Genomic DNA, 27,692 nt, shown 5'->3' with positions numbered 1-27,692 from the left:
CGTGACCATCTTTGTAATGCGTCTAAATGCAGATTGTGGGTTTAAATCCCAGTTCGTCTGTCTTCTGTCTACGATGAACTGTCATCCTTTTCCGAGGTATCAAAATAGAGCGCGTTTCATCTACAATATATGAACTGTAAAGAATTAAACTGAATTGTTCCTGGACGATGCATTTTTGATTGTAAACCTACGACACCTGCCTCCCGATACTCCAGTGATTGAGTTAAAAGTTAATTTAAAAAAGTGACCCTTTGTATGTGTTTACATCAACTTAACAACAGAATAAAACAGGTTAGCAACTGGATTCACACGTCATTTTCTTCTTCTGCTTGTTTTTTTAATTTAACAACATTTTTGGAACAATGGTGGCTTAAAAAACTTAAACCCTGTAATTTAGTGCCACACTATGGAATGTGGCAATACAGGTCATTTTAGACTGTTAATGTCCACAAAGGATGAGTAACAATTTCATTTGGAGGTTTTTTTTCTAAATCATTATTATAAAGCACGATAAATCTAACTTAACTAAGAAACAAAGTGGTTTTAAAGCAATTTATGAGGGAAAATACAGTATGTCCCCTAGTCAAGTTTAAAAGCTTAAAATTTATTTTTTTAAAAAGTCAAAAATATAAAATAAAAAAAACAACTATTAAAATTAATATGTTCAGAAGCTAGTTTTTAAAGAAAATGTTAATGTTTTAGATTATATTTGATTGTTTGCACACATTTTTATGATTTTCCTCCACCAAGGAGGCAATGTATATTACTAAATAGATTTACCCAAAGATAGAAGATTCAGATCAATAGACTGATTTTAGATGTTTTTTTTAAAAAAAAATCCCTATCTCTATTCATTGGCAATAGTTGAAAAATACATATCTCGGTTCGTAATTGATCGATCTTTATGGAATTTGACAGTTGTTTTATCTGGATAAGATCCAGATTGCGCATTTCATCACAATTTTGTGAAGAAATGGGTGCTCGTATTTGGACCTACTGCTGTTATTAACGGGGATAGAAATTTTGTAAATAAGCTGAAAGAAACAGTATTTAGCGCAGTGGTTGTCAACATTTTTTTGGATTGGACCCCATTTTGATATCAAGAATTTCTGATGATCCCAAAGAATTTTTTTAATTCTAGAATTAGTTTTTTTTTTTAATCATGTTTGAGCTCAGATCATTTTTTTTTAATTTTAACTATAGATTTATATTTCAGAAAATTAAATTATAGAAATACAGTTGTTAAATATTTATTTAAAATAATACATTTAAAAAAATCTATTTTAATTTTTTTTAAATTTCAGGCGACACCATTGTAACTCCAGGCGGTTCCGACCCCAAGGTTGAAAAACGCTGATTTAGTGGCTCCTGAATAGGAATGAAATAATAATTTCTATATATTTTTTTGTTTTGTTTGTTTGTTTGTTTAATCTTTCCCAGACCAAGACTGACACTTTATTTGTTAATTTTCCTCTCTCTCTAGGGGTACACGAACCTCCATTTGAGAAACTATGTCATAAACAGTGTTCTTCAGTTTTATTTTTTGTTTTCCAAATGTATTGAAAATTATTTCTACACATATTTAAAGTTTGTATCAAAACTCATCGCGTTTATTAAAACTCCCTCCTGTGCTGGTCAGTGAGCTCGCGCTCGCACCTTTGCACAGGTGAGTTCTCGAGGACCTCACGTGAGCTCTGCGGTCAGATGGGATCTCTCGGTCACGTGACTCAGCCTGTCTCCTCCTCCTCCTCCTCCTCCTCTTCCTCACAGCCGCCTGACGTCCAGTCTTCTTCACCTGAGACACACACACACGCGCATCCAGGTAAACGTCTCGTGCAGCCCGCCCCCACCCCTCCACCCCTCGCACGCGCAGCGGTGCTCCAATCGGAGGTTTTCGGGTGAAAACCGAAATGGCAAAAAGCGTCGGGTCGCGCGCGGTGGGGGGGTAGCTCTGGAAAAGGACGGTGGCCGGGCAGTGAGGGCCTCAAACCTGTGACAACAACCCGAGCTGTCCGAGCCTTTTAGTCCGCTTTACTAACGGTTTAACCGCACTGACAACCGCACACGTCCGCTATACATAAAATAGTGAATAAGAAGGCGTGAACGGAGCGATGTGCGGGAGAGGTGGCTGCGGGATTTAATGAGATTATCAGGCAGAGAAGAGCCGTACGCAGCACTGTCTAATCCCTCATAGACAGCTACAGGTTAATTTACAGATCTCTCTAAACTGGGCAATTTACGACTCCATTTACTGACCTATGAGTCAGGAATCATTAGTTTAATAATAACTGAATCAACAGCCAACAGTGATTTTAACATTCAACCCTTTTTTTTTTATTTATATAAATACTCAACTCTTCCTCTCACTTCCAAACACTGTGTGGGGGCTCATGACATACGGAGGTACATTTGTGTCTTTATTATTCAATTAAGAAAAACCTTTTCAATATAAAAGTTAAATTCTATCGATAAAGCAAGGAATCTCTGTCTGTCTGTGTGTTCCTCAAATATCTCTGTGAATCAGGCTCAGATTGTCCTGAGACTTTCAACATGGCTGCTGCTTGGTTCAAAGGTGTGGAAAGTCAGATTTGTTTGGACTGCAATGATACCGTTAATAAATTATTGACTGTGGATTGAGCCTTTGTCACGTGGCACAGTTGGCCAAGTTAGAGGCAGTCTGTGGGTGCACCAGAGACAGTCACTCTGTGGGCAGAAGGTGGACGGTGTCCAGCCTGGGTTTGCCTGTCCCGGGTGGAGGTACTGCAGTGCCTTCCGTGTGTGTGTGTTTAATCAGAATTTAATTTGCATTAGGAATTAAGTGTTTACAAGGTCAGTTTAAAGAGGATTTAACTTTTATTCTGAATTAAAGTTCTCAGGTAAACCATCTATGAAAAAACTGCTTAACTTCCCACTGTTCTATAGCAAGACATACTTCCTACAGGCACTGTACTAGTAGTTTCAATCAAAGAAAAAAAGTGTTCAAATGCAAAAAATAAATAAATTGTGGAGTCCTAAATAATAGCATTTGAACTTTTTTTTTTTTGAAAAGTTAAAAAAAAAAAAAAATTAAGTCATTGTTTTTGTATTTGAGTCATATTATAGTGTCATGGCAAATTTGCAGTTGACCTCATTTGGAGACATGATTTATTGCTCTGGTTGAACGATGGAGTCCAGACGAGGCATTGATGATTTTATAAAAAAGGTTTACTATAAAACTAAATAAAAAAGAGTACAAAGATGGACAAAATTAGTGACCGCCCCGGGCGGACGTCCGATGACCGAGTGGCCCACAGTTCTAACTCATCACGTATATTCCCCCTCAGTCCCCCTCCCTCCTCCCCCCAGGAGATAAAGAGGACAGGGTGGAGGTGAAAGAAGAGGGTGAAAAGAGACAGTTTCTTCTTTAGGTCAAAACAACCAGTTCTCTGGTATCTCCTGATTGTCGTGAGTGTTGGAGGTGTGTGCGTGTATGGTGTTTGTGTGTATGAATGGATGTGTATTGGGTGTGTATGTGTGACTGTGAGTGTGTGTAGGCATGTGAGTGTGTCATGCCTCTGTGTCTGAGGGATAAGATGTGTTTTGGGAAGCTGACCTCGAGAAGAGAGCAGAAAACATGAGACAGCAGAAATGAAAAGTCTCAACTTAAAGCCTTAAAAAGAATAAGGTCTATGAGTAAATATGTTAATAAACATAACTAACAATTTTGCCCTGACAATAGGTAGTAGATTTGTGTCTTTATTATTCAATCAAAGAATAAAACATTGCAATCAAAAAGAAAAATCAATCAAAAAAATAATTTTCAATTAAACACAGTGTTTAAATACAATTAATTGGGTCGCAAATGTTTTTTTTGCATTTGAACATTTTTTTTCTTCAAAAGGTTTAATTTGGGGGGGAGGGCGGGGCATGTTATGGGTAGTAGATTTGTCATTATTATTCAATGAAAAAAAAAAACTTTTCAATAAAAAAAAAGATAAAAAATCTAATAATTTCAATCAAAAAAAAAAAAGTGTTCAAATGCAAAAAGAATATCTGAGACCCAAATAATTGCATTTAAAAATGTATTTTCTTTGAAACGTTTTTTTGTTTTGTTTTTTAGTTGAAGTCATTGTTTTTGTATTTGGGCCATATTATGGGTAGTAGATTTGGGGTGACCATGGCTGGGCCGACCGTGGCTCAGTGGTAGAGTGGGTCGTCCAATAACCAAAGAGTTGGTAGTCTGAATTTTGCTCTAACCAAGTCATTGTGGTTGTGTCCTTGGGCAAGGCACTTCCCCCTCACTGCGTAGTATGAATGTAGTGTGTGAGTGAGTGTTGGTGGTCAGAGGGATCGATGGCGCACTATGACAGCCTCGCCTCTGTCAGTCTGCCCCAGGGCAGCTGTGGCTACAATAGTAGCTTACCACCACTGTGTGTGGAGTGAAAGATTAATGAACATCAATGTAAAGTGCTTTGAGTTTCTATGATAAAGCACTATATGAAAACCAATGCATTATTTCTATTTCATTTGTGTCTTTTTTATTCAATCAAAAAATAAAACATTGCAATCAAAGAGAAAAACAATTAAAAAAAAAAGTTTTCAATCAAAGAAAAAGTGTTCAAATGTAATTATTTGAGTCTCAAATATTTTTTGGCATTTGAACACTTTTTTATTTGAAAACATTTATTTTTAATTGAATAATAAAGACACAAATCTACCTCATTAATGACACTGGGCTGACCTCACTCCCAGTTTAATGTACTCGCTACAATAGACAAAGTTCATGAGGTGATTCTGGGGCTGGGCAATATATTGATATTCAAAATATATCGAGTTTTCTAATTTGGTGATATAGAAAATTACAATATTGCCTATATCGATACAGTACATATTTTGAGTGCGTCCTGACCTAGACCTTCTCCTAAACAAGCCACACTACAGAAGTCACTCACACATGCTGTCCCTTAGAGGAGAAAAAGCCAAAAGTGGGACATATTGTGCAGCTGTTTGTTAATAATAATAATAATAATAATAATAATAATTAAAAGTGACTATTCGACATTTTGCATCACCACATTTACCCCGGAATTGTCTTTCTGGTCAGATTTTATTTGAATTAAATTGATCAAGATTTATATTGTATATTGCCATTTTGAGTAAAAATATAGATATAAATTTTGGTCCATACCTCTCCCACTCATCCATTTAGGTTTATTTTTTCTTGTGTGTTGTTTAAAAGCTTTAAAATATCAATGTATCACAACAATATTGATTTGATTAAAACATTTTTAATCCAACTGATTTAAATATTTCACATTGTTTTTTAACTATCTAAGCCCATTCCTCTCTCTCTCGCTTTCTGCAGGATGGTGGAGCCGCCCATGTCATGTGACTGTTTTGTGTCCCTGCCGCCCGGCTCTCGAGACGATCACGTGATCTTTGGGAAAAACTCGGACCGTCCCCAAGATGAGGTCCAGGAGGTGGTTCACTATCCGGCAGCTTCACATCCTGCTGGCTCAATGCTGGAGGTAAAACTGCAGCGGTCTGACAGTCTGAAGCTTGGTCCTGATTGTTGACACATCTAGAAACCAACTTTCCTGTTAATGATCAATAAGATCAAACATTGTTTTTATCCTAGATAACGTCACTTTTGAGCTCAGTCACTGCAGTAGATCTAAAGCAGTGGTTCCCAACCTTTCTTGGGTCGTGACCCCATTTTCATATCACAAATGTGACCCCAGAGACTTGTTTTTCTTCTTTTATAGTTTTTTATAGTAGTTATACTACTTACAAATACAGAATAGCCAGGATTAGGATTATATATTTTATTTAACTACATTTATATTTGATAAATTAAAAGTAAAGAATACAGTTATTTAAGATTGTTTGGTTTTATAATAAAAAAAAAAATTGAAACTTTTTAAAATTATTTTTATGTTTTTAATCATTTATTAGACATTTCAGGCCACCCCATTTCAATTCCTTTCGACCCCGCATGAGGTCACGATCCCAAGGTTGAAAACACTGATGTAGAGCATCCACCCTGCTATTGCATAACCAATGAAGTCATGTGATCTATATCTGCCAATCAGCAGAGAGGACAGTCCCGGTATCTTTACCTGTTGAGGTAATATCATTGATCAATAGTGTTAAAGAGAGATAGATCACTGTAGTATCCTTGTATTGGTCTGTATTATATTTGTGTATTTGTATTATTATTGTTATTTTTTTCCTGGAGGTTTGCACTTGGATTTTATCCCCATTTAATTGTGAACGTTTTCTTTCTTTTCTATGTTTTTTTGTGTTTCTTTTTTTCATTCAAAATATTCTGGAGCATCTGTAAAATAAAAAAAGCAATTTTTCTCTGGGTTAAATAAAGTGTATCTGATTCTGATTAATTGTTATAATTTAACTCTAGTGCTGAGAACTATGTCAGAGTGGTAGAGAACGTATATGAGTGTAAAGGAGGCATTTAAATGCATATGGAATCACCCCTGGTGGATAAAATCAAGTAATTTTAGATTTAACTTTATTGATTTTGCAGTGCACCTACATCCAGATCCCTCAGGTGGAGGAGACCCACGCCGTCATCCTCAGCAAACCCGCCTGGATGTGGGGCGCAGAGATGGGAGCCAACGATCGAGGAGTCTGCATCGGGAACGAGGCGGTTTGGACCCGAGAGCCCGTGTCCCCCGGAGAGGCTCTGCTGGGAATGGATCTGGTTCGGTGAGCTGGAGGAAGCATCCTGGAAAAACCCTGTGTTTGCACTGAAATCTGTGACCACAGGGGGCGATGTTTCATCATGTCTGTATGTGCAAATTGGCGGTTGACTTTAAAACAGGGGTTCTCAACCTTAGGGACAAGACCCCATTTGGGGTCGCGAGACATTGGAAGGGGTCGCCAAATGCCTTCCAACTACACCAAACTTGCCATATTTTAACATATTTTCATCACTGTTTCTTGTGATATTTTTGCTCCTTGTAATGCATTTTTGCTTCATTACTGCCATTTCTAGCTCTTCTCTATCAAATTTCGATGCCTTTTCTGCACATTTTTTTTACACTTTGAAGACATTTTCCGCACTTATTAACCATTTTTCCCACCTAATGTTGCACATGTTGATGCATTATTATCACTTTTAACTTTTTTTGCCAAATTAATCACATTCACGATTTGTCCTGCCCATTATTTGCCAGTTTAAAGTAATTGATGCTACTAATTGTTCCAATATTAACACCTTAACAACTTAACCAATTTCTGTGATTTTTAAAATCCCATTTCTGGATCCTGGATAACAGTGGATATTATTATATAACATAACAATATTGAACAATGGACCATCATTTTACTGACTTTATGTATGGGCCCCAAAAAGCTCTCCACATGACTGTTCTTCAATGTTCATGCCTGTGTTCAACCACCTTGAGGTACAGGGGGGGTCCCCAGTCTCTGACACTTTTATTTTGGGGCTCGTGGGCTGAAAAGGTTGAGAGCCACTGCTTTAAGAGACTCACCATTACACCAGTGGTCAATTCAATTTAAATATGCTTTAGTTTGATTAAAATGCATTCATCCTAACACAGTCGCTCATCAAAGAAGTTAATGTTCACTCACCTTGCCTTGACAACCAACACATGATTAAAAGTTTGAAGAGCTCCTAATATTCTTCTTTTAAATTCAGAAAGCAAATTAAACAAAATGTAGATATTAAAGAGAAAGTAATACTAACCAGTAATAATCTGATTACTCAAAATCTCTTTCAAAATAAAAGCCTCCTGTCATTTACTTACTACGGTGTCCTAGCAATGCAACATCCTGACTCCTCAAGTTTAAATCTCCTTCAAAATATCTTTATTTTACCATCTGTGACCTTAAAATGTTGCTTTTACTTAAATATATCGCGTAATGACATTTAAAGATCAAAAAGTGTAGTAGATTTGTGGTAAAATGTTGGGATTACACTTTATTTGATGTTTTAACCAACTTTTACAATTGTGTACAACACCTGCTTTAGGTTGAGATAATCCGCCTGTTTCCTAATTAGATCAACTTTGATTTCTGTGTGCTGGGAGACAAATATCTTGATCCGCTTCAGCTTTGACGGATCGTGCAGAACGTGTCCCGACAGGAGTGACGTGTTGTCTGCTGCTCGTAACTGTTCGTCATGCTGCATTAAAAAAAAAAACAGCATGGAGATCTGCCAAGTAGCAGCTATAGCACAGATGTAACCCAACTCTGAGATGCGTTTCCGTCGTCAGGTTGGGGCTGGAGCGAGGCGACAGCGCCTGGACGGCTCTGACGACCATCACCGGGCTCCTGGAGCAGCATGGCCAGGGGGGCCCATGCAGAGAAGACCCCGAACCCTTCAGCTACCACAACACATTCCTCCTGGTGGACCGCAGTGAGGCCTGGGTGTTGGAAACCGCCGGGCGACTGTGGGTGGCTCAGAAAGTCTCAGGTTAGTTTTTCAAAGCCAGTGGTTCTCAAACTTTTCAACCCCTGACCCCCAAAATAACGGTGCAAGAGATTGGGGACCCCCACTATACCTGAAGGTTGTTGAACACAAACATGAACAGTCATGTGGAAAAAGGGCCATCTATTAGGGGGAATAATGGGGAGAGATTTTTGTGGCCCATCCATAAAGTCAGTAAAATGATGGCCTATTGTTCTATATTGTCATGTTATATAATAATATCCACTGTTATCCAGGACGTTTATTATTTGCACCATAGTATATAGTCATCCAAAAGATGTAAATCCTTGTTTTTATCTAAAATAAAATGGGTTAAGTGACCAAAAATGGTGGGAAACGTGGTAAAAAGGGGTTCAAAGTGTCAGTATTGGAACAATTAGTTTAAACTGGCAAATAATGGGCATGAGAAATTGTGGATGTAGTTGAATTGGCAAAAAAAGTAATGAAATTGAGTTAAATATGGCAAGTTTGGTGTAGTTACAGAAAAAGGGTAAAGATTTGCAAAAATGGGCTCAAATGAAATCATCAGATTTCATTTGAGCCCCCCGGGCCAAGCCCCCCGGGGCCAACCCCCCCGGGCCAAGCCCCCGGGGGGCTTGGCCCGGGGGCTTGCCCTTGGGGGGTCCTGGTCCCTGGGGGTACTCCTGGGGCCCGGGGTGCTTGGCCGGCTGGCCGGGCCGGTCCTGGCGGGGGTCTTCTGGGGCGGGTGGCGCGTGCCGCGCCCTTGCATACCTTCTGGTGCGGCCCCTGCTTGGGCAGTCCCCCGTGAGGCAGAGTGTCGGGGTGGGATTAGGGGGCCACATCCCGGCGGGGCGGTCTGGCTTGGCCTCTGGAGGGGGCCCTGGCTTTAAAGAACTGAAGCTCGTGGCGCGGGCGGCATCAGCATCTGGGGCGCCCGGGGGGGCTGGGTTGGGGTGCCTGGGGACTGGCGGGGGGACTCCCAGCGGCCCCCTGGTGCCTTATGCGGCTTGGGGTGTGGTCGTTCGCCCTGGGCGGGCTGCTCCTGGTGCTGCATCCATTCCGGGTCCTCCTGGCCTGGGGTCGGGTCCTTGCTGGCTCTGGGCTCACCGGCGGGTGCCCGCCGGCTGCCTGTTCGGCGTGGCTCTGGTCGTCTGCTGGGCGTGGGCTTTGGCTCCTCCGCTGGGGTCTCGGGCGGGGGGCTCTCTGGGCCCTCCCCTCGGGGGGCTGGGCGCGGGGGTGTGGGTGGTGGTGGGGGGGTGGGGGGCTGGGGGGCCTGGGGGTTGGGGGTTGGAGTCGGTGGCGTGGTGCGCTTGGTCCTTGGCTCCTTGGGGGCTTTTCGGGTGTGTATGTGGGGGGCAATGGCAGCCTCTCGGCTTGGGACCTTGGGGGCGTTCGGGGGGCTGCTTGGCCGTGGGGTGGTCGCCGGGGGCCCCTAGATCTCTCGCTCTTTCTGCTGGCCCGACTGCTTCTTCGGGCCCGGGGGCGGCTCATGGGTTTTGCAGTAGCGGCTCTTGGAATCACATTTGTCATGGACGCACTGGCCTCGGGCTGTGGGATAACACTCATACTGGGCTCAACCATAGACACGTTGTTCCCAAATACCTGTTTTATGTAACTTCCACTCACTTCCTCCTCTGCTCACAGCCACCACCATTATTCCTAAGCCGCACACTGGTCACCAGACTGGCTTGATAACACAACAATAAGCACAATATACACAACCACAATTTCACATCACATCACTTGAAACTTATTGATTATTCCCCACCCATTCGTTTTCCTATCTTGTATCCCTCCTCCCTGTTAACTCCCCCCCCCCCACCCCCCTCACCCTGGTGTAACACTGCCCTCTCTCTTTTACATCCTCCCTTTAATAAAGTATTTACCCTTCCCTAGGGAGGGCTGGTGATGGTCACAATTATGCAATGAAATAAACTCATTTATTTAATTGCAATAATAAAATATGCATTGCTGTTAAAAGATTGCACTTCTTGTAGTGTTAACCTTCAACAGCATGTGCAAACAAGGTGAAAAAAAAAAAAAAAAAAAAAAAGAAATAAAATGGGTTGAAAGTGACCAAAAATAGTGGAAAATGTGATTAACGGGGATTTTAACAACCATAGAAATTGGTTAAAAGTTGCAAATTCGAGTGGCCAAAAATGAACCAAGAAAGTGGTAGTACAAAAAAAAAAGGTTCAAAGTGTCAATATTGGCTTAAACCTAGCAGAAAAAAATAGTTACAATTAGTTCAAACTGGCAAAAAATGGGCATGACAAACCGTGAATGTGGTTAAATTGGCAAAAGTATGCATGAAATATGGTAAAAACAGGTTGACAATAATGGGTCAACATGTGCAACATTAGGTGGGAAAAATGGTGGAAAGGGTTAATAAGTGCTGAAATTGTCTTGAAAGTGGGAAAAATGTGCAGAAAAGACATTTGAGTGGCAGAAATAGGAATAATGTAGCAAAAATGCATTAAAAGGAGCAAAAATATGTCACGAAAAAGTGATGAATATAGGTTTGGTGTAGTTGCAGAAAAAGGATAAAAATGAGCAAAAATGGGCTCAAATTGTTGAAAAAATATTAATAGTTAATAGGCATCTGGGGACGCCCTCCCAGTGTTTCATGACTCCAAATGGGGTCCTGACCCCAAGGTTGAGAAAGTTGTCCAGCGCTTACCCTCCGACTGCATTTTAACCCCAGAACTGAGCTAAATCTGAAGCTAAATCCTAAAACTGAGGCTGATATCTCTTAAAACCGTTAACATCCACCTCCTCCATGCAGAGGGAGTGAAGAACATCTCCAACCAGCTGACCATCAGCACCAACTTCTCCGCTGAGCACCCAGAGCTACGCAGCGTGGCCCAGGCTCAGGGCTGGTGGGACGGAGAAGGAAACTTTGACTTCTCCCGTGTTTTCAGCCCTGAGAATCCTCCAGCCAGGATGGAGCTGGCCAACCAGCGCTACAAAGGAGGCACTGAGCTGATGCAGCATCACGATGGTACAAAAACTACATCACAGCAGATACTGTGGTTTGTTCTTTGGTTCTGGTTGAACAGAAGTGGATTAAAAAGAATTATGCTATAACTTGACTTTTCTTTTAATATGTTAAGGTTTCATTTATTCAGACCACTTTTTTCCAGGAAATTTACTATGATCTCATATCACGTACTTTGGCAAATCGGTGAAAATCAGAGAAAACTAATAAAGGTGTTCGTTTTTTGTTTTCTGTACCGAAGCAAAATAGCTTGAATTTGAAAAACAAGGCGTTTTCCGTTTTTTCATTTCGGTTTTGGAAACATATATCAAATAATGAGTGGGTTTTTTTTCATGTTTTTGTTACATATTGAAAAACGAATGAACAAATGATACACGGATTGTTGAACGGATGTTGATGGATGATCCTTTCCAGGCTCGGTGACGGCGGAGGTGATGATGTCCATCCTGAGGAACAAAGCCAGTGGGATCTGCATGGACTCTGGAGGTTTCTGCACCACAGGCAGCATGGTGTCCATCCTGCCCAGAGACAGCAGCCTGCCCTGCATACACTTCTTCACCGCCACCCCCGACCCCTCCAGGTGTGTCACCGCGTTAGAACCCAGAGGTTTAGGGGCTTGATTTAGTCAATGTAAAAACGTGCAATGATACTTTGCTCACAGACAGAGACAGAATAGATCTGTTTCTCCTGTTAAAGTCAAACCAATAAATGCACAAATAATACCTAAAGGTTCAAAATATATACATATATACTTCTCTTTCGAATATGTTACGGCTTGTGTTGACAGTCTGTGCAGTGGCTGTTTTATTCCTTCAAAATTGCGATTGCAGAGCACAAATGCATTATACTATTATATCAGCTCAAATTAGGAACAAATCTGCCATTATAAACCAATGAGTTTAGAATAGATAATATCCATCCCATAGATATATTTAGGGAGATTGGTGATTTTTGTTTGTGTTTAGCCATTGCTTGGAATGGTTCAAAAACGAACACAGGCATCCGTCACATTAAAGAACCATTCTCTGACATTTAACAATATGAAATAAGAGCAGCATGGTGTTTGTGTGTATTTTTCCTGAAATTTTGTATGTTTTTGAGTTATTTTGTTTATTTGTGAGCCTGTTTTTCTACATGAACAAGAAGCTGATTGCTCTGTGTTGTAAGATGATGTCGAGGTGGTGCCATTTGTTCAGAGGTTGTGTTAATTCTTCTGCATATCTTTTTGGTGGATTCCTGATCAGATTAGCAGCTTGATGCTAAAATCTCAATATGCAGTAAAATATATTTAAGATCCTAAAGCAGTTTTGTTAAAATATTAAGTTTTAGATTTAGAGATGATCCTTGTCTCTCTCTCTTTCTCTCTATCTTCCATCAGGTCCGTTTTCAAGCCCTTCGTGTTCTCGGACTGTTCCACTCCAGTGCTGAGGGTGGTCTCCCCACAGTTCGGCTCAGACGACCCCGTCAGGAAACGACCTCGCTTTCAGAGCCGAGTGGACCGCAGACACGACTTGTACAAGGCTCATCAGGCGGCGTTCGGTGCCATGGAAACCAAGCCGGTAGGTATCCAATCACAGTCCTCGACCCTGAACCCAGAGCTGGATCCTCAAACAGGGTCCAGTCTGGATTTATCCACAGTTCTGACGTTCCCAAGGCTGATTAACATGAACACTAGTGTTAGAGCAGACAACACACACACACACACACACACACACACACACACACACACACACACACACTCTGACAGGATGAGTGTAGACTAAACATAAACACACGTTAAGAGCTAAACAGCAGGTTTTTATAAAAGTGCTTCAAACGTATACAAGTTTTCCCTTCAGGTTTTTTTGTTGTCAGCCTAAATAGGATTCCTGTTTGTTAAAAACATATGCAACATGTACGTGCAATAATATCCCCAACTCAGATTTTATTTATAATCTAGTTCTCACGTTGTAATGCAGAGCGTAGATTTCTCATCCAAAAAACTGTGCGTGCGTGCCAGAGTTGGGACCAATTACATTTTTCAGTTACACTTATGTTTTCAATCACCCATGTTCAATTACAATTCAATTACAATTACAGTGACCAGCCTTTTTTTTCCCCAATTAAAATTATTTTTATTCTCAGAAAGTCAATTACCATTTTGTTCTCATTTACTGAAGTTCAATTACAATTAATCACAATTACTGAACCTAATAAAGGTTAAAGAGTCTCTTTTGTTAGCTTTCTGTTAACATCTCTTATTATGATAACAGGTCATAAATCAGCTGTAAAATACACTAAAAACAAATATCTATCATTGAATTTATTTCCTATCTATTGGTTACATTGTTGAGTTTCCTAATCAATGAAAATATAGGTTTTAATATTTTTGGTGTGGGCGTCTGAGCCTTTTTTGTGTCAGTGTGCACCTTGATTTATATTTCTTTTAAATGGTTCAAATGTGGGAAAGCTTGATGTGAAACATATTTTAGTAATCGTTAACTACATATGTATACAACTGTAACATTTTAATAAAATTTTAATGGCAATTACAAAGTCAATTATCTGACCTCAATTACAATTTCATTATGATTACGACAGCAACAACAGCATAGTTTTAAAATTACAATTATAATCACACCATTAATGTAATTGCAGCTGTCACCTGACTTGTGTTTTTTATTTTATTACAACTTGCTCTGGGAATTTATTGCGATTCATTAATTACAGAAAAATAACGCATTTAATCGTTGGGTTTTTGTTTGTTTTTTATGCGATCCAAACTGCACGGAACCTTCCTAATTGCATGAGTTCCCGTTATACTCCGAATCAGAATTCCTTTATTAATCCCAGGGGGAAATTGCTTATGTTACAGCCACAGAATAAAAAGAAAAAATCACAAATAAAGAATAAAAATGTTAACAAAGATGAAAGAAAGAATAAACAATAAATAAGTGTATAATTAAGTAAAAGACTGTTAAAAATAGGGATCAGATACACACACATTACAGTAGTAGAAAATAAAGAAGAATAGATCATATTGATAATGATAATAATAATAATACAAATATGATACAGATATTTACAAAAAATAATAATAGTGATGCACAGACCACAACACAAGAAACAGGAGAACCAGAGAAGTCATTGCTGTGCTTTGTGGAGGATTTATTTTAGTTTATAATATATTTCATGCCACAGATATCCTAGCTGTATTTTTTTATGCAAAAAAACTACATTTGTTTTCACAAGTTTACAAAAAAATCCAGAAACGCATGAATATACCTTGCTTAAATTTAAGTTTGTGCTTTGTAAACAATGTAATCATAATCATTCTTTATTCATATTGTACATTATGTTAGCGCTCAGTGGTGGAAATAAGAAACACTATTTTCTCATTTAAGCTCATCAGTCATATACCAAAATCCAATTAAATAGGAAAAAAGTTGCCTCTCATGTCAAATAATGCTAGGCGAAGTATTTACAAAGTCTCTTATTAATTAGATTTTTTTTTTTATCGAGTCCCACCACTAATTCCAACTAGAGGGTTTCCGATTCGTGTAAACACTAAGTGACCGCGTTAAAGCCTCACGTCTGCAGTGACATCACTATATTTAATGATCACCATTTACACTGAAAAAGTCAAAACTAATAATAATAAATTTAGAAATAACCAGAGGTTTAAGTAGAAGTACTGTTACTTGATTGAAATTGTACTCAAGTACCAGTAAGTCGTACATAAAACACTCAAGTACAAGTAAAAAGAAGCTCAATTAAATCGTACTGGTACTTAAATTAAAAGTTACGAGTTACTTTTGTATATTTTTGTTAATAAATTTTGCCACGGTTCACTTGCATACAGTAAACATCTCATGTATAAACTTAAAAAGGAAGAGACCAGTTGGAACTTAATTTATTTTACACAAAGGCGTCTGTATAAAATAAAAGGTTTGGTCTTTAGGTCTTTTTTAAAGATAAAAAAAAACACCAATTAATTCATTTCAAAATAAAACTCTAAAACTGATATAATAACCAGCATTCAATGCTGTTTACGTTTAGTCTGATTGGTCGTCATTTAATTGTATGTCTGGTCATTTCATTTTTTTGTAGTTTCACAATGTCCATTAATCATTTTAAAATAAAAATGTATAATTTACTCAGTAACGGTTTGGTGTAGAAATGTAACAAATTACTTCTTTTAAAACGTACTTAAGTACAAGTAAAATTACTGATTTAGAAATATACTCAAAAAAGTACAAGTACCCATAAAAGCAACTCATTTACAGTAAAGTGAGTACTTGTAATCTGTTACTGTCATTCATTCCATCACTATGCTGTATAGTTGTGTTTTTCATAGTAATTTCAGCTAAATGTTGTGGTCAGATAGATCTGCACATCTGCAAAGACATGTCACCAGATTTAACTGAAAAAGTCCAAACTAATGATGATAAATTCAGAAATAACCCAATGTGTGTGTTTTTTTACATTTTTATTCTGTGTAAAATAATATGTTTAGAGAATGGAAAACCTGAAGTGTAGGAAAGAGAAGGGTGAGAACGACGTTATGATGTGTAGTGTTTTTGCAAAGGGAGACTGATCTGCTTCAGACGGCAGTGAGGAGGAAACGTAGGTGTGTCTGCAGGTGAGTAAGAGCTGTTATTACAGCCACCACAGACGTCTGCAGACTCAGACGCTGTGTTTTTAAAGGCCTACAGCAGACCTGCCAAAAACCCTCCTGAGCTCACACTAACATGCTGGCTTGATCCAACATTTGATTCTAACACCTCTGTGTGTGTGTGTGTGTGTGTGTGTGTGTGTGTGCGTGTGTGTGTGTGTGCGTGTGCGTGTGCGTGTGTGTGTTGCTCCTCTACCTCAGGACGAAGGCTCGGCCGTCCACGACCTCCTGAGGGACCTGGAGTCTCAGTGTCTGAGTGAGATCTCAGCGATGCTGAGTGGGGAGATACCAGGAGACGACCTGGGAAACTTGTTCTTTGACTGCGTGGAAACGGAGATTAAGTTCTACCAGTGATGATGAGGAGGATGAGGGGGAGGTGGAGGTGGGAGGCTGCGTTTACCGTCCCAAAAACACCAGTCCTGTGGTCTCACTACCAGTTTAACACCAGAAACAATGACAAGTCCTGCCGCACACAAACAAACCAATGAGCAAAAATACGAGTTTTTAACTAGATATAAAATTTAACCCACTCATTAAAAAAGATGTAATCACAAATTCAACAGACACTTATTGATTAGGTCTGGGCAATATATCGAGATTCAAGATATATCTATATATATATATATATATATATATATATATATATATATATTTTGGCGATGTAGAAAATTACAATATCGCCTATAATGATACATTTTTATTTTCTAGCTCATTTTGTATTATTTAAAAAAACGTGTTTTCGTAGTCGCTGATCTCGCTACTTCTTAGAACAGCATGAAAAGCACAGTTACATGGATTACTAGGGATGTCCCGATACAGCTTTTTCACTTCCGATACCTTACCAATATTGCAGCCTTACGTATTGGTTGATACCGATATCGATCCGATGCGATATCAGCACGAATCATATACTTTTATGACTTATTTTGTAGAGTGTAATGTTAGAAAAGGCTTGATCAAGTGATCAAACAGAGAACAATAGTCAGCAACAGTAGGTATAAGAAAAACTGTAATATCTACAGTATTCTACAAATGAATAAATATAATATAATATCCGATATTTGTTTTCTGTCTGATGTCGGACAAATATCCGATATCAATATCTGATCGGGACACCCCTAATGAGTGTGTTCTAACCCATAACTTTACCTAAACAAGCCACACTACAGAACTCACTCACACGTGCTGTCCCTTACAGGAGAAAATGATAAAAGTGTAACATGTTGTGCAGCCGTTTGTTAATTAATGTGCTTGTGTGGCATTTTGCATCAGGAAATTTGAAATTTTATTTTATTTTGACAGTCTTCAGGAAAACAAAAAACAGAACAAGCACTCAATCAACTAACTAATCAGCCACAACATTATATACACACCTACAACATTACAAAAAACAAAACAAGGCACTCTAGATAATATCACAAAAAAAAAAACAATTGGGAAACTAATGTTACTATTTTTACAATACACATTCAATGTACACTCTACACAGTTTTATATATACAGTTTATACATACACATCAAACATACATATACGTACACACATGTACACAAAATCTTGATTTTATAGCTTATTTTGTATTAAAATACTTGTTTTCAACAATAACAAAAATACACAAAATGACTACTACTTAAAATGATTAAAGAAATTACTCAAACGTACTCCAAAAACACACAAAACAACAATAGAAATACATCACAAATCACATGAAAAACTACACAAAATGACAAAAGATAGACCAACATAAATGATTGTTATTGTATGCAAAACAAACAAAGCAAAAAGTAAAAAAAAAACAAAAAAACTTAAGATTGTCTCCAAAAATACACTATGCCAAAAAATTCATACAAAATCTTAAAAGTACTCCAAAAAAAACAAAAAGACAAGATAAACAGAACAAATCCTTTGTTCTTCCCTATATAATGCTCAGATTGTCATTATTATAAATTCTGACATAAATACAGTACATATATATATATATGCATGTGCATGTATAGACTTTAAGGTCTGTTTGTGTGTATGTTTTAAATAGTTTTTAGATGTATGGCTGCTGTCTTGGCCACGTCTCCCTAAAATTAAACATGATTTCTAATCTCAGAGGGATTTCTTGGGTAAATAAAGGAGAAATGAATAAGTGTTGTGTGAACATCCTCTCATACTTGTTGTTCTGCTTTGTGTTACAGCGCCTCCATGTGGACACCCTGAGCTCCTACAGAGCAGGAATAAAAATTAATACTGTGAAAAAAGCCCATCTGTACCAAAAACAAACAAAAAGCACATGGCTGACTTAAACCACACACATCACCACAGCATCTTCATCAGCCAGAGATCACACATGGGTTTGTTGAGCAGTGTGCTGCTTACACACACACACACACACACTGATTTTTAGCACTGTTTTAATGACGCAGATGGAATTAAGCATCCAGAAAAAGACTGAATAAAATATGTACATAGTCCTTTTTTCTGTGTGCTATTTGCTTTGTGTGGTTGGCCGCACTAACATTCACACGCACACACTTGGATAAAGTTTAAATCAAGGATTTTTAAAGTGTTTAACTTGCAGGGACTGTTATCCATCACTTATTGCTTGGATATTTTCGCCGCCTTTCAGACTGTATATACTGTATATCAGTTATATGTGGAAGTGAAAAATAGGGCACATCAGTGTTAAAATTGCACTTTATTTCTAACTAATCCGCTAACCACTTGAGATCAAACTGCACTGGATTTGGTCCCTGAGCAAACATTAGTTTGACACCCCTTTTCTATATCATTGTTAAAAATGTGTACACATGAAAAATAAATCTAAATGTAAATCTTAATGTTAAATTGGTTGCCAAGTGTAAAGGTAAATGTTTAGAAATTATACAAAGTGGGCAGGTCAGTGCCTGTCGGTCACGCGGTCACGCCCCCACACTCCACACATACCACCCCTCAAGATTTTTTGCATCATCTGTATCTTAATTACTGACAAAAGAAAGTACTGTCAGCTCTAACCTGCCCATTTTGTATAATTTCTAAACATTTCGCTTTACACTTGGCGAGTGATTTAACATTTAGATTTAACATTTAGATTTAACATTTAGATTTAACATTTAAATTTGTCTTTAACATTCAGATTAAGATTGACGTTTAACATTTAGATGTAACATTTCAAGATTCAAAGTGTTTATTGTCATGTGCACAGTAAGGAAACATGTTTCCCTGTACAATGAAATTCCTACTTTGCTGTCCACACTGGATGCCACAAAGAAAAACAAACAAATTTGAAACCAACACAAGGACAAGAAAAGTATAATAACCACAGTAAAAATTATAATAGTAAAAAGTATAATTATAATAATTTAAAAAGTAATAAATATAAGGTAGAAAAGATTTTAAAAAAAAACAAATTTAAAGTGTATTGTGCAGTGGGAATTTAGATTTATTTTTCATGTGTACACATTTTTCACAATAATACAGAACAGGCTGTTTCACATGAATTTCTGTCTTGAATGAACGAAAAATCAGCTAAATGTGAGGAAAGTGAGCTTAATGTTCAAAATATATTGGCTATGAAACAGTGATGGAGTTTTTACATTCGGCACCACACCATACCCTTTTGGCCACCCTCATGAAAACTTCCTGGAGACACCACTAACCTGAAGGTGGGCTTCCACTTGGGTTCAATCTGGGCTAGACGTGGCTCCTAAACCAAAAACTGGTTGGTTGTCCTGGATTGCAACAAAACGTGTGTTTTTACAAAAGGAAGTGGAAAATACTCAAATATGTAAATTAATAAAATCAATACAAACACGTTAAACATATGAAGAGTGCAAACTACAGGACATTATTATTCATAATCAGAGATGACGAGTAGCAAAGTACAAATACTTGTTACTGTACTTAAGTAGTTTTTTATCTGTAGTTTAAAAAAGTAATTAAGAAAAGTAAAAAGTCGCCAAAATATATATACTCAAGTAAACAAATATTTGTACTTTCTGCTCCTTACATTTTAAAAAGGAGCTCGCTACCTTTGAAGATGACGTTACTACGTAAAAAGGCGCAAAATGTAGGTAGTTTGAGTTTTTTTTCTGTTAGGCATGCAGGTTTGTTGTAAAATGTGTAGAATGATAATATTGTGTTTTCATATATTTTGCATTTTAGGACACTGTAGGGAGTTGAACCCCATCTATTCCAATTCCAGTTTGTTGTCCTCGTGGATCCTGATCTCCTCAGACCGGAACAGACTCGGTCTGGACTCGTTTAGTGTCTTTAATCCACAGCAGTCAGTTTAGATGTACACGGAATTTGTAGAGCATTTATGAAATTCCTTGCTTTTATAGAAAGAAAATGTATTAACGGTGTCATTGCAGTCCAAACAAATCTGACGTCACACACCCTTGAACTAAGCAGCAGCCATGTTGAAACTCTCAGATCAGTCTGATCCTGATCCGCAGATATATTTGAGAGACAGAAAGACAATGAGTGCTAAATTCTACAGGTGTTCAAAGGTAATAGATTTAACTTGTTTCCATGTAGCAGTTTTCTACAAGTTCTTAAGAAAATAAAAGATATGGAATTTGCTGGTTTAAAAAACACTGTCTTTTTATTGAATAGTCATTTGTTTTACATTTTTACTTAAGTACATTTAGTAGCATGCACTTTGTTTTTAATTTTTGTTCAAATAAGGGAACAACTTCAACCCCTTAACTTTTACCAGAGTCATTTTCTATATCTATATCTATACTTTTACTTGAGTACGGAAGACTAGTACTTTTGCCACCTGTGTTAATAATAATAATAATAATAATTAATAATAATAATAATAATAATAATAATAATAATAATAATAATAATAATAATAATAATAATAATATCATCTTATCATTATTAGGTCGTGTGAGTTTGTTTTTACTGGTTATTCTAATTATAACCTTGTAAATTTACCACTGTACTGAGATTATAACCCTAACCCGATCTAATAAACAAATAAAACACGTATTCGTTCACTTTGAAAACAAAAAGAAACAAAAATAATTTCTTTTATTTATTTATTTTTATAGGAAAAATGTATTTTCCGGTAGTGCGCATGTCCATATATGCGCATATACGACGCAACCCTTGTCCGACACCCTCCCACTGTTCAGCCTCCGTCCAGGCGGTGGCGGTAGATCAAATCACATGTACTCCTGAGGGTAGGGGGGAGGTCAGTGAACCCGAACAACCCGGGTGTGAAAGAAGCAGCCTGAGCGGGGTTTGGACGCTGATCTTTTCTTTAACATTATTCTGATGCGACATGGATTGCTTCTCCTAGAGTTTTTATTTTATCCAGAGTTAACGCAGTTAAGTCTGAAACGGTCATTTTGTTTCACCGTTACCTCGTTGGAAAAGTGGACTCTTCCGTGCTAAAGGTGATATAAATTCAACTCGTGGAGTGTTTATGTGGATAAACTTAATGAAAAGGTGTTGAATACGAATTTAAAACGTCTTTGTTGTGATAGTTTACATGAGTCTATCGTTCATGTTTGTTTTTTTTTTTTAATGAAGTTAGCCTGATAACTTAAGCCTGAATCCGGTCAGATGGTTCGTGCCTGGCGTACAGTGTCTCTAATAAATTAACATCACAGCAGGTAGAAGTGTTTTAAAAACACACATGAACACTTTGGAGTTTAGGTGGGTTTTTCATTTTTGTATTAAACCAACACAAAGGTTATCCACTGCACATTGGTGTTTATTTGTAAAATGTTAAAGTCTTAAATATTAATTTTATTCTGACCACTTTGCACTTGTTATATATGATATGTCTGGTACAAAAAGGACAAAATTATTTTATAGTGATAGGGGTAAACTACATTTTAAAGGATATTTTAATGCCAGAGAACATTTCAAAGCATAGTAATTTATTATTACTAAGCATCTCTTTTAATACACTTTCAAATATCCGTCACATAAGGAAACATTTTTAAAAAATTTTTTTATAAATGTTCATGTACGAAAATATTTTTTATTGACTTGTTTCTATGATTGCATTTCAATAAAATAGGCTTGTTACGTCATTATAATCTTATTTGCATTACATTTTTGGCTTAAAGTTTTCAAATCTGACCAAATTTTATTCATGAACTGTTGATTTTCATCCATAATCTGAAGTAAAAACCAAATGGCTGAAGGACGAACATTCAAAATTTCCAATAAAAATCAAACTGCTGTCAACTTCTTCCCTGGTTGTTTTGATTGATCTTTTTTTTTCCATTTTTGTGAAGATTTAGGACACGCGGTTTCATCCGAGCTCCTGTTGAAGGATGTCCTCGAGGCAGTGGGACAACTACGCCGACTGGCTGGAGGAGAAATCCCGAGATTTACGGCGCGATTCCTCCCAGAAATATTACAGAGAAGGACACGAATACAGGAGTAAGGAGCACAGGAAAGATCCGTCTGGCAGGGACCGGAAGAGGAGTACGGAGCGGAGACGAGCGTCCTCGCCTGACCGGGAAGCTTTAGATAAGAAATGGTTAGCTGAGGAGAAGAATTACAGATACAGGAGGGAGTCTGTGGGAGGGAAACAATCACTAGAGACTTACAGAGATACAGACCTCAGGTATAGAAGAACGTCTCCAGATTCCAGACACGCGTATCGCCACCACGACGCTACAAGCAAACAACAACAAGGCAGTGATCCGACCTACAGGAGGTTGACTGATGGTCACAGAGGTGGCGACAGGAGTTACGATTACCCAGTGAATCACTCTGCAAAGGTCAGTCCTTGTATGCACGATGAAGCTTTTTCTCTTTTCTTTATCCTCATAAAGTCCATTTTTGTGTTAAGCAGAGAAATGTGAAACCCAGAGAAAGGTCAAACAGTCCGTCTGCAGCAACGTTTCGTGAAGACCGTCCTAAAGATAGATGTAAATATGGACAGAATGGATCTGACAAGCAGGTGAGTCCTGATCACGCCAAAGATCAATAAGAATCTGTATTGGGCTCTGATTTTCTAGCATTCATCACCATGCAGAGTTTTCTGGATGTCCTTTTTGTCCAGATATAAACAAAAATGGGTAAAAAACTGCATGAATTAAATCACATAAAATAGGGCCTCCGATTATCTGGGATTGCAGAAAATAGGCTAAAACCAACACAGAGGTTATACACTGCACAGGGATGTTTTGATATGACCACTTTACACTTTTTATATATATCTGATATCCCTGGCACTAATAGGTTCAAAATTATCTTTTAATTATCGGGGTAAACTACATTTAAAGGATCTTTTAATGCCAGAGAACATTTCTGGGTGTCCTTTTTTCCAGATATAAACAAGAATGGGTAAAACGGCATTAATTGAATTGCATAAAACTAGGGCCTCAGATTTTCTGTGATTGCAGAAAACAGACGGAATGGATAACAAAATGGAATTTGCGGTTCTAAAACAGGAAAATATATCTGACCAGTTTTTTTTTTTTCTTTATTTAAATTGGAGTCCCAACGTGCCACAGAAATGCCTCACATGCATTTTTTTAGGACAATGGCACACATTTACATGCAATTTTTTACCCGGAAACTGGGTGATTGAATGTCCAGAACAGGGGTTCTCAACTGGTCTTACTCTGAGACCCACATTTTGCCACCGTCAATAAATCGGGACCCACATTCTTTTAGAATTCGACCAACTAAATTTAGTTTTTCAAAAATAGCTGTTTAAAACACACATCATTTTTTTAAAAACATAAATCTATATAATTTCCTGTGCAACATGCATTTCAGATTATGCATGTCAAAATAAAAGACAAGTCAAAGAGGAGACATCAAGTATCTATTTTTGACCAGTTGTCCGTGACCCACTTTTAAGTCCCGACCCACCAGTTGAGAATCGCTGGTCTGGAAAGTTTGACAAACTAAAAAATAATTTTTACTAGAATTAGGTTTTTTTTTATCATGTTTGTTACAGTATATTGTGTAGCTAGGATTAGTGCTAAGATATTTTTATACTGCATTTTATTTGAGATATATTTATTTTTGAGAAAGTTAAAGTATAGAATAGTTGTTTATAATTCCGAAAATAATATTTAAATTTGAAAAATCAGTGATCAATTACTAGACAATTACTAGACCTCATTTAAATTCCGGAGTGTGTTTTAAATGTGTTGTGAAGATGAAGTGGTTTAGATTATTATGACTGCATTCAATGTGAAAAGGCTTTGAACAAAGACAGGTTCAACTGATGGTGTAAGAGCTGAACTGGTCGTCATTTTATCTGGTGACACGTCACGGCAGAAGCATCTTAAATCACACGGCTGTGTGCGGTTTCACACAAATGAACATGCAATTGATTTGGCAGTTGGCGGTAATTAAAGGTTCCGCAAATAATATTTAGGGACCATCTCACACATTTCCATGGGATTTCTCTAGGTAAACAGGTGGCTAAAGCACTAGCATTGTGGCTAACGTTGCCGTCGCAACATAATCTCTCGTGATTTTAGCACAACAATTTTCTGAAGCATCATAAGCCCTATGTAACATATTTGGTATGATTTATGGAAGTTTAATGACTGTAAACTATATGTTAAGGTTTCATTTATTCAGACAATAGTTATTCAGGAAATTTACTTTGATCTCCTGACATGTTTCAACTCTCAACTGCCAGTCTTCTTCGGAGGTGTCTGCTGATCGCTTTGATGTTTCCTTGACTTCCGCGTAATAAATCCAGCAGGTTTTTTTGGTCTTATTTTTGAATATGTTAAGGTTTCATTTATATACAGTATAGTGTATATATATATATATATATATATTTATTTTATTTTTTCTATAGCTTATGTTCTTATTTGCATACTTGTTTTAGGAGTCGTTGCTTTTGCAAGTTCTCAGAACAGCATAAAAAGCACAGTCAGATGGATTTCTGAGTGCGTCCCTAACCCAGATCTTCCTCTAAACAAGCTACACTACAGAACTCACTCACACGTGCTGTCCCTTACAAGAGAAAAAGCCCAAAGTGTCACACATTGTGCAGCTGTTTGTTAATAAAGGGCATTTTGCATCAGCAAATGAAACCCAGAACTGTCCTTTTGGGCAGACTTTATTGAGTTATAAATATTTAGATTTCTATTGCCATTTTGAGAAAAAAAATTGAGGTAGGAATTTTGGTCCATACAGCCCTACATGGAAGTACACATTTTCCAGCCAGAAGTCTGCGACCCACTTAAGAGAAACTGCTCCGTATTTGGCCCCTGAACTAGAATGAGTTTTACACCCTGGCGGTAGAGTTTAGGATTGTTTCAGTGTGTGTAACGTTCATTAAAAGCTTTTCCTCAGGCTGTGGTTTGACCTGCAGCTCCTGTTTCCCTCCAGAGTTTTCCCAGTGACGTCTCGTTCTCCCATCGTGCCTCCGTTCCTCAGGAGTCGTCCTCTAAAGGTTTCGAGCGTTTCCTCGACGTGCTCAACAAAGGCGTGAATGTAAACCTGCTCACTAAAATAGTTACTCAGACTCCCACCGGGGCCGAAGCTCCTCCCCCTCCGTCACCAGTCATCAGTAGTAGTCGTGCACCATGTCACCCGTCGTCTGGTAGCCGAGCTGAAACGGTAGCTTGTGATCCACACAGACCAGTGTCTCCACAGCTTAGGCTAAACAGGTTCCGCCCCCCCGATGAAGAGCCTCCCCCTCGGAGCTACTCAAGATCCAGATCAAACTCTCCATCAAACCAAGCAGAAACTGTCCTGACCCCAGAGGAAGAGCACAAACGCCGTCAGATGCAGGACGTCCTGCAGGCCATCGGTGTGGATCTGGGGCTTGAGGAGCTGGGACAGATGTCCCATCGCATCCAGGAGAGGCTTTACGGGAGGCGGGACAGCAACCCGGGCCGTAAACCGAGCCGGGAGAGCAGCACGTGGAGGGAGCGCTCACCTCCACCACGCAGCCGCTCGTCATCCTCCAGCAGGTCCAGATTCACGCCGTTACCTCCCGACAGTTATGGGAAACAGCGAAGATCGCACAGCAACCAGAGAGAGGAACCGGAGCAGGATCGTCATCATCAGTCGGACCCGGAGACCAGTGAGCACCCGTCGTTCAAATGTGACCCGGAAACGAGCGGTGGCGGAGGAGGTTCTTTGTGGTCCAAGGCGTCGCATTTCACTCCTCCTCCATTTCTCTGGAATCCTTCTGCCACTACCCAGTGGAATCCTGCTCCAGTTTCCTCACCTTCCATCCTCCCAAACTGGAGTTCTCCCCTTGTAACTCCCCCCGTCCCCCAGTGGAGTCCTGCTCCTCCTGCTGCTGTATCTAAGCCTCCTGCTCCTGCTCCACTCATTCCTCCCTACTCACCCATGCTCTACCCGCCCCCTCTTCCCCCTCCACGCTTTTACCCCCCTCCCCCACCGCCTCTCGGTTCTTTACCCCAAATCCAACCTTATTCTAATGCTTTTTCAGCCGCCAGGCCATTGTTTTCTCAAACTGTAACCAAACCCAAAGGGCAGCCAAGGAACCGCTGCCTTCACGAGATCCACATAAAAAAATATTGAAGACTGACACACGATAATAAATCTGACTCTAAAAAAATGACGAATTTCTTCTGGTTTTTGACAGAAAATACATTTGTTTTAGTAGGCTTTATATAATCTTAAAAAAAAAAGTATGTCTCACTTGAGTGAACCAATTCTTGGGTAAACAGCTGAAAGTTTGATTTTGATTGACATTGTTCGTCTGGAGCTGTGATGTGAAATATTCATGGCTTTAAGAGTTTGAACCTGTTTCAACCTCTGAAAGAAGTTCAAACGTGAGGAAACATCTCCATTTTATACTTTGGTGACAAAGTAAAACCATAAAGAAAACGTGTTTTTTACATCATGCTGTGATTGTGTTTGTGTGTGTGTGCGTGTGCGCACGGCTGCTGTGTTTAATAAAAGGACAGATACAGGCTTTTTCTACTGGAAAAAGAAGCCTAAAGTGACTTCTGTGGGGATTTGTTTGTTATATTTAGGTCAAGATTCAATAAAAATAACCCAACTCTTGCTGCATTCTTGGTCACTATTTTTAGCAGCTAAACATTTTCAAAAATATATGGAAAATGACTAAACTTGGAATGCCAAAATGTTTTTGTTTTTGTTATTTTTTGACCAGATGTCATTTGAAAGATGAAAAAGCCCTTTTTCATCTTGCACTTGCACTTCTTTGAGTCTTTTACAAATGTTCCTTTGAAATTTGTTCAATTTCTTAGATATTTTCCTAGATTCTAATTCTTAAAACTCATCCCATTGGTTTTCAATAAGGTTAAGATCAGGAACCATTGCTGGTCAGTTCCAAACAGTCCTGTGTGTTTGATCCCTTTGAAGAGAACCTGCAATCTAAGGCTCAAATGTCGATTTCTGACACCCGGTGAAAAGTTGAGTTTTTAAACATCTCTGAAATCATTATTACCGTAATGTGGGCAAGGCCTCTGACACCACATGTAGCAAAACAGCTCCACACCATTATGGTTCCCCCACCATGCTCTAGCTGTGGATAAAAAAAATTAAAACCTGTAGCTTTTTAAAAGACTATAGTCGTCATTATTTGGCTGCTGTTTGCCACAATGTGTTGCAAGGAAATCAAGAAAAACTCTAGCTTAAACTACCAGTCCTGACTGAGCAAAATCTTTCCTTCAATCATTGCTTTGTA

The 27,692-nt window shown here is 38.5% G+C and overlaps 2 protein-coding genes across 3 annotated transcripts; both read left to right on the top strand.

Annotated features, from left to right (window-relative positions):
- Positions 1-1,694: 1,694 nt before the first annotated feature.
- On the top strand, positions 1,695-18,497 carry scrn2 (secernin 2). Its single transcript, XM_028460979.1, has 9 exons — positions 1,695-1,822; positions 5,345-5,507; positions 6,524-6,705; positions 8,238-8,437; positions 11,199-11,414; positions 11,826-11,991; positions 12,790-12,970; positions 16,267-16,447; positions 18,247-18,497. The coding sequence occupies exons 2-8, from the start codon at positions 5,346-5,348 to the stop codon at positions 16,417-16,419; spliced, it is 1,260 nt and encodes a 419-aa protein (XP_028316780.1). The 5' UTR covers positions 1,695-1,822; position 5,345; the 3' UTR covers positions 16,420-16,447; positions 18,247-18,497.
- Positions 18,498-21,201: 2,704 nt separating this feature from the next.
- LOC114465620 (pollen-specific leucine-rich repeat extensin-like protein 1) lies at positions 21,202-27,014 on the top strand. Of its 2 annotated transcripts, none has more exons than XM_028450772.1 (4): positions 21,202-21,459; positions 22,312-22,803; positions 22,878-22,985; positions 25,391-27,014. In XM_028450772.1, exons 2-4 carry the CDS (start codon positions 22,351-22,353, stop codon positions 26,555-26,557), a joined length of 1,728 nt encoding a protein of 575 aa, XP_028306573.1. In that variant the 5' UTR covers positions 21,202-21,459; positions 22,312-22,350; the 3' UTR covers positions 26,558-27,014. The 2 variants fall into 2 exon arrangements, with proteins under 2 accessions (XP_028306573.1, XP_028306563.1); XM_028450762.1 differs by having other exon boundaries at positions 22,875-22,985.
- The last annotated feature ends 678 nt before the right edge of the window (positions 27,015-27,692 follow it).

This window comes from Gouania willdenowi, chromosome 1, assembly GCF_900634775.1.
Source record: "Gouania willdenowi chromosome 1, fGouWil2.1, whole genome shotgun sequence".
Classification (NCBI taxonomy): Eukaryota; Metazoa; Chordata; class Actinopteri; order Blenniiformes; family Gobiesocidae; genus Gouania; species Gouania willdenowi.
This window is presented reverse-complemented; position numbering and strand designations above follow the sequence as displayed.

Bases quoted from the DNA above. Each gene is read 5' to 3' on its own strand.
- scrn2 (XM_028460979.1), top strand. From the start codon at position 5,346: ATGGTGGAGCCGCCCATGTCATGTGACTGTTTTGTGTCCCTGCCGCCC. The intron at 8,438-11,198 runs GTTAGTTTTTCA...TCCTCCATGCAG, and splicing joins GGTGGCTCAGAAAGTCTCAG to AGGGAGTGAAGAACATCTCC. The intron at 12,971-16,266 runs GTAGGTATCCAA...CCTCTACCTCAG, and splicing joins GTGCCATGGAAACCAAGCCG to GACGAAGGCTCGGCCGTCCA.
- LOC114465620 (XM_028450762.1), top strand. From the start codon at position 22,351: ATGTCCTCGAGGCAGTGGGACAACTACGCCGACTGGCTGGAGGAGAAA. The intron at 22,804-22,874 runs GTCAGTCCTTGT...TTTTGTGTTAAG, and splicing joins CAGTGAATCACTCTGCAAAG to CAGAGAAATGTGAAACCCAG. The intron at 22,986-25,390 runs GTGAGTCCTGAT...GTTTCCCTCCAG, and splicing joins AGAATGGATCTGACAAGCAG to AGTTTTCCCAGTGACGTCTC.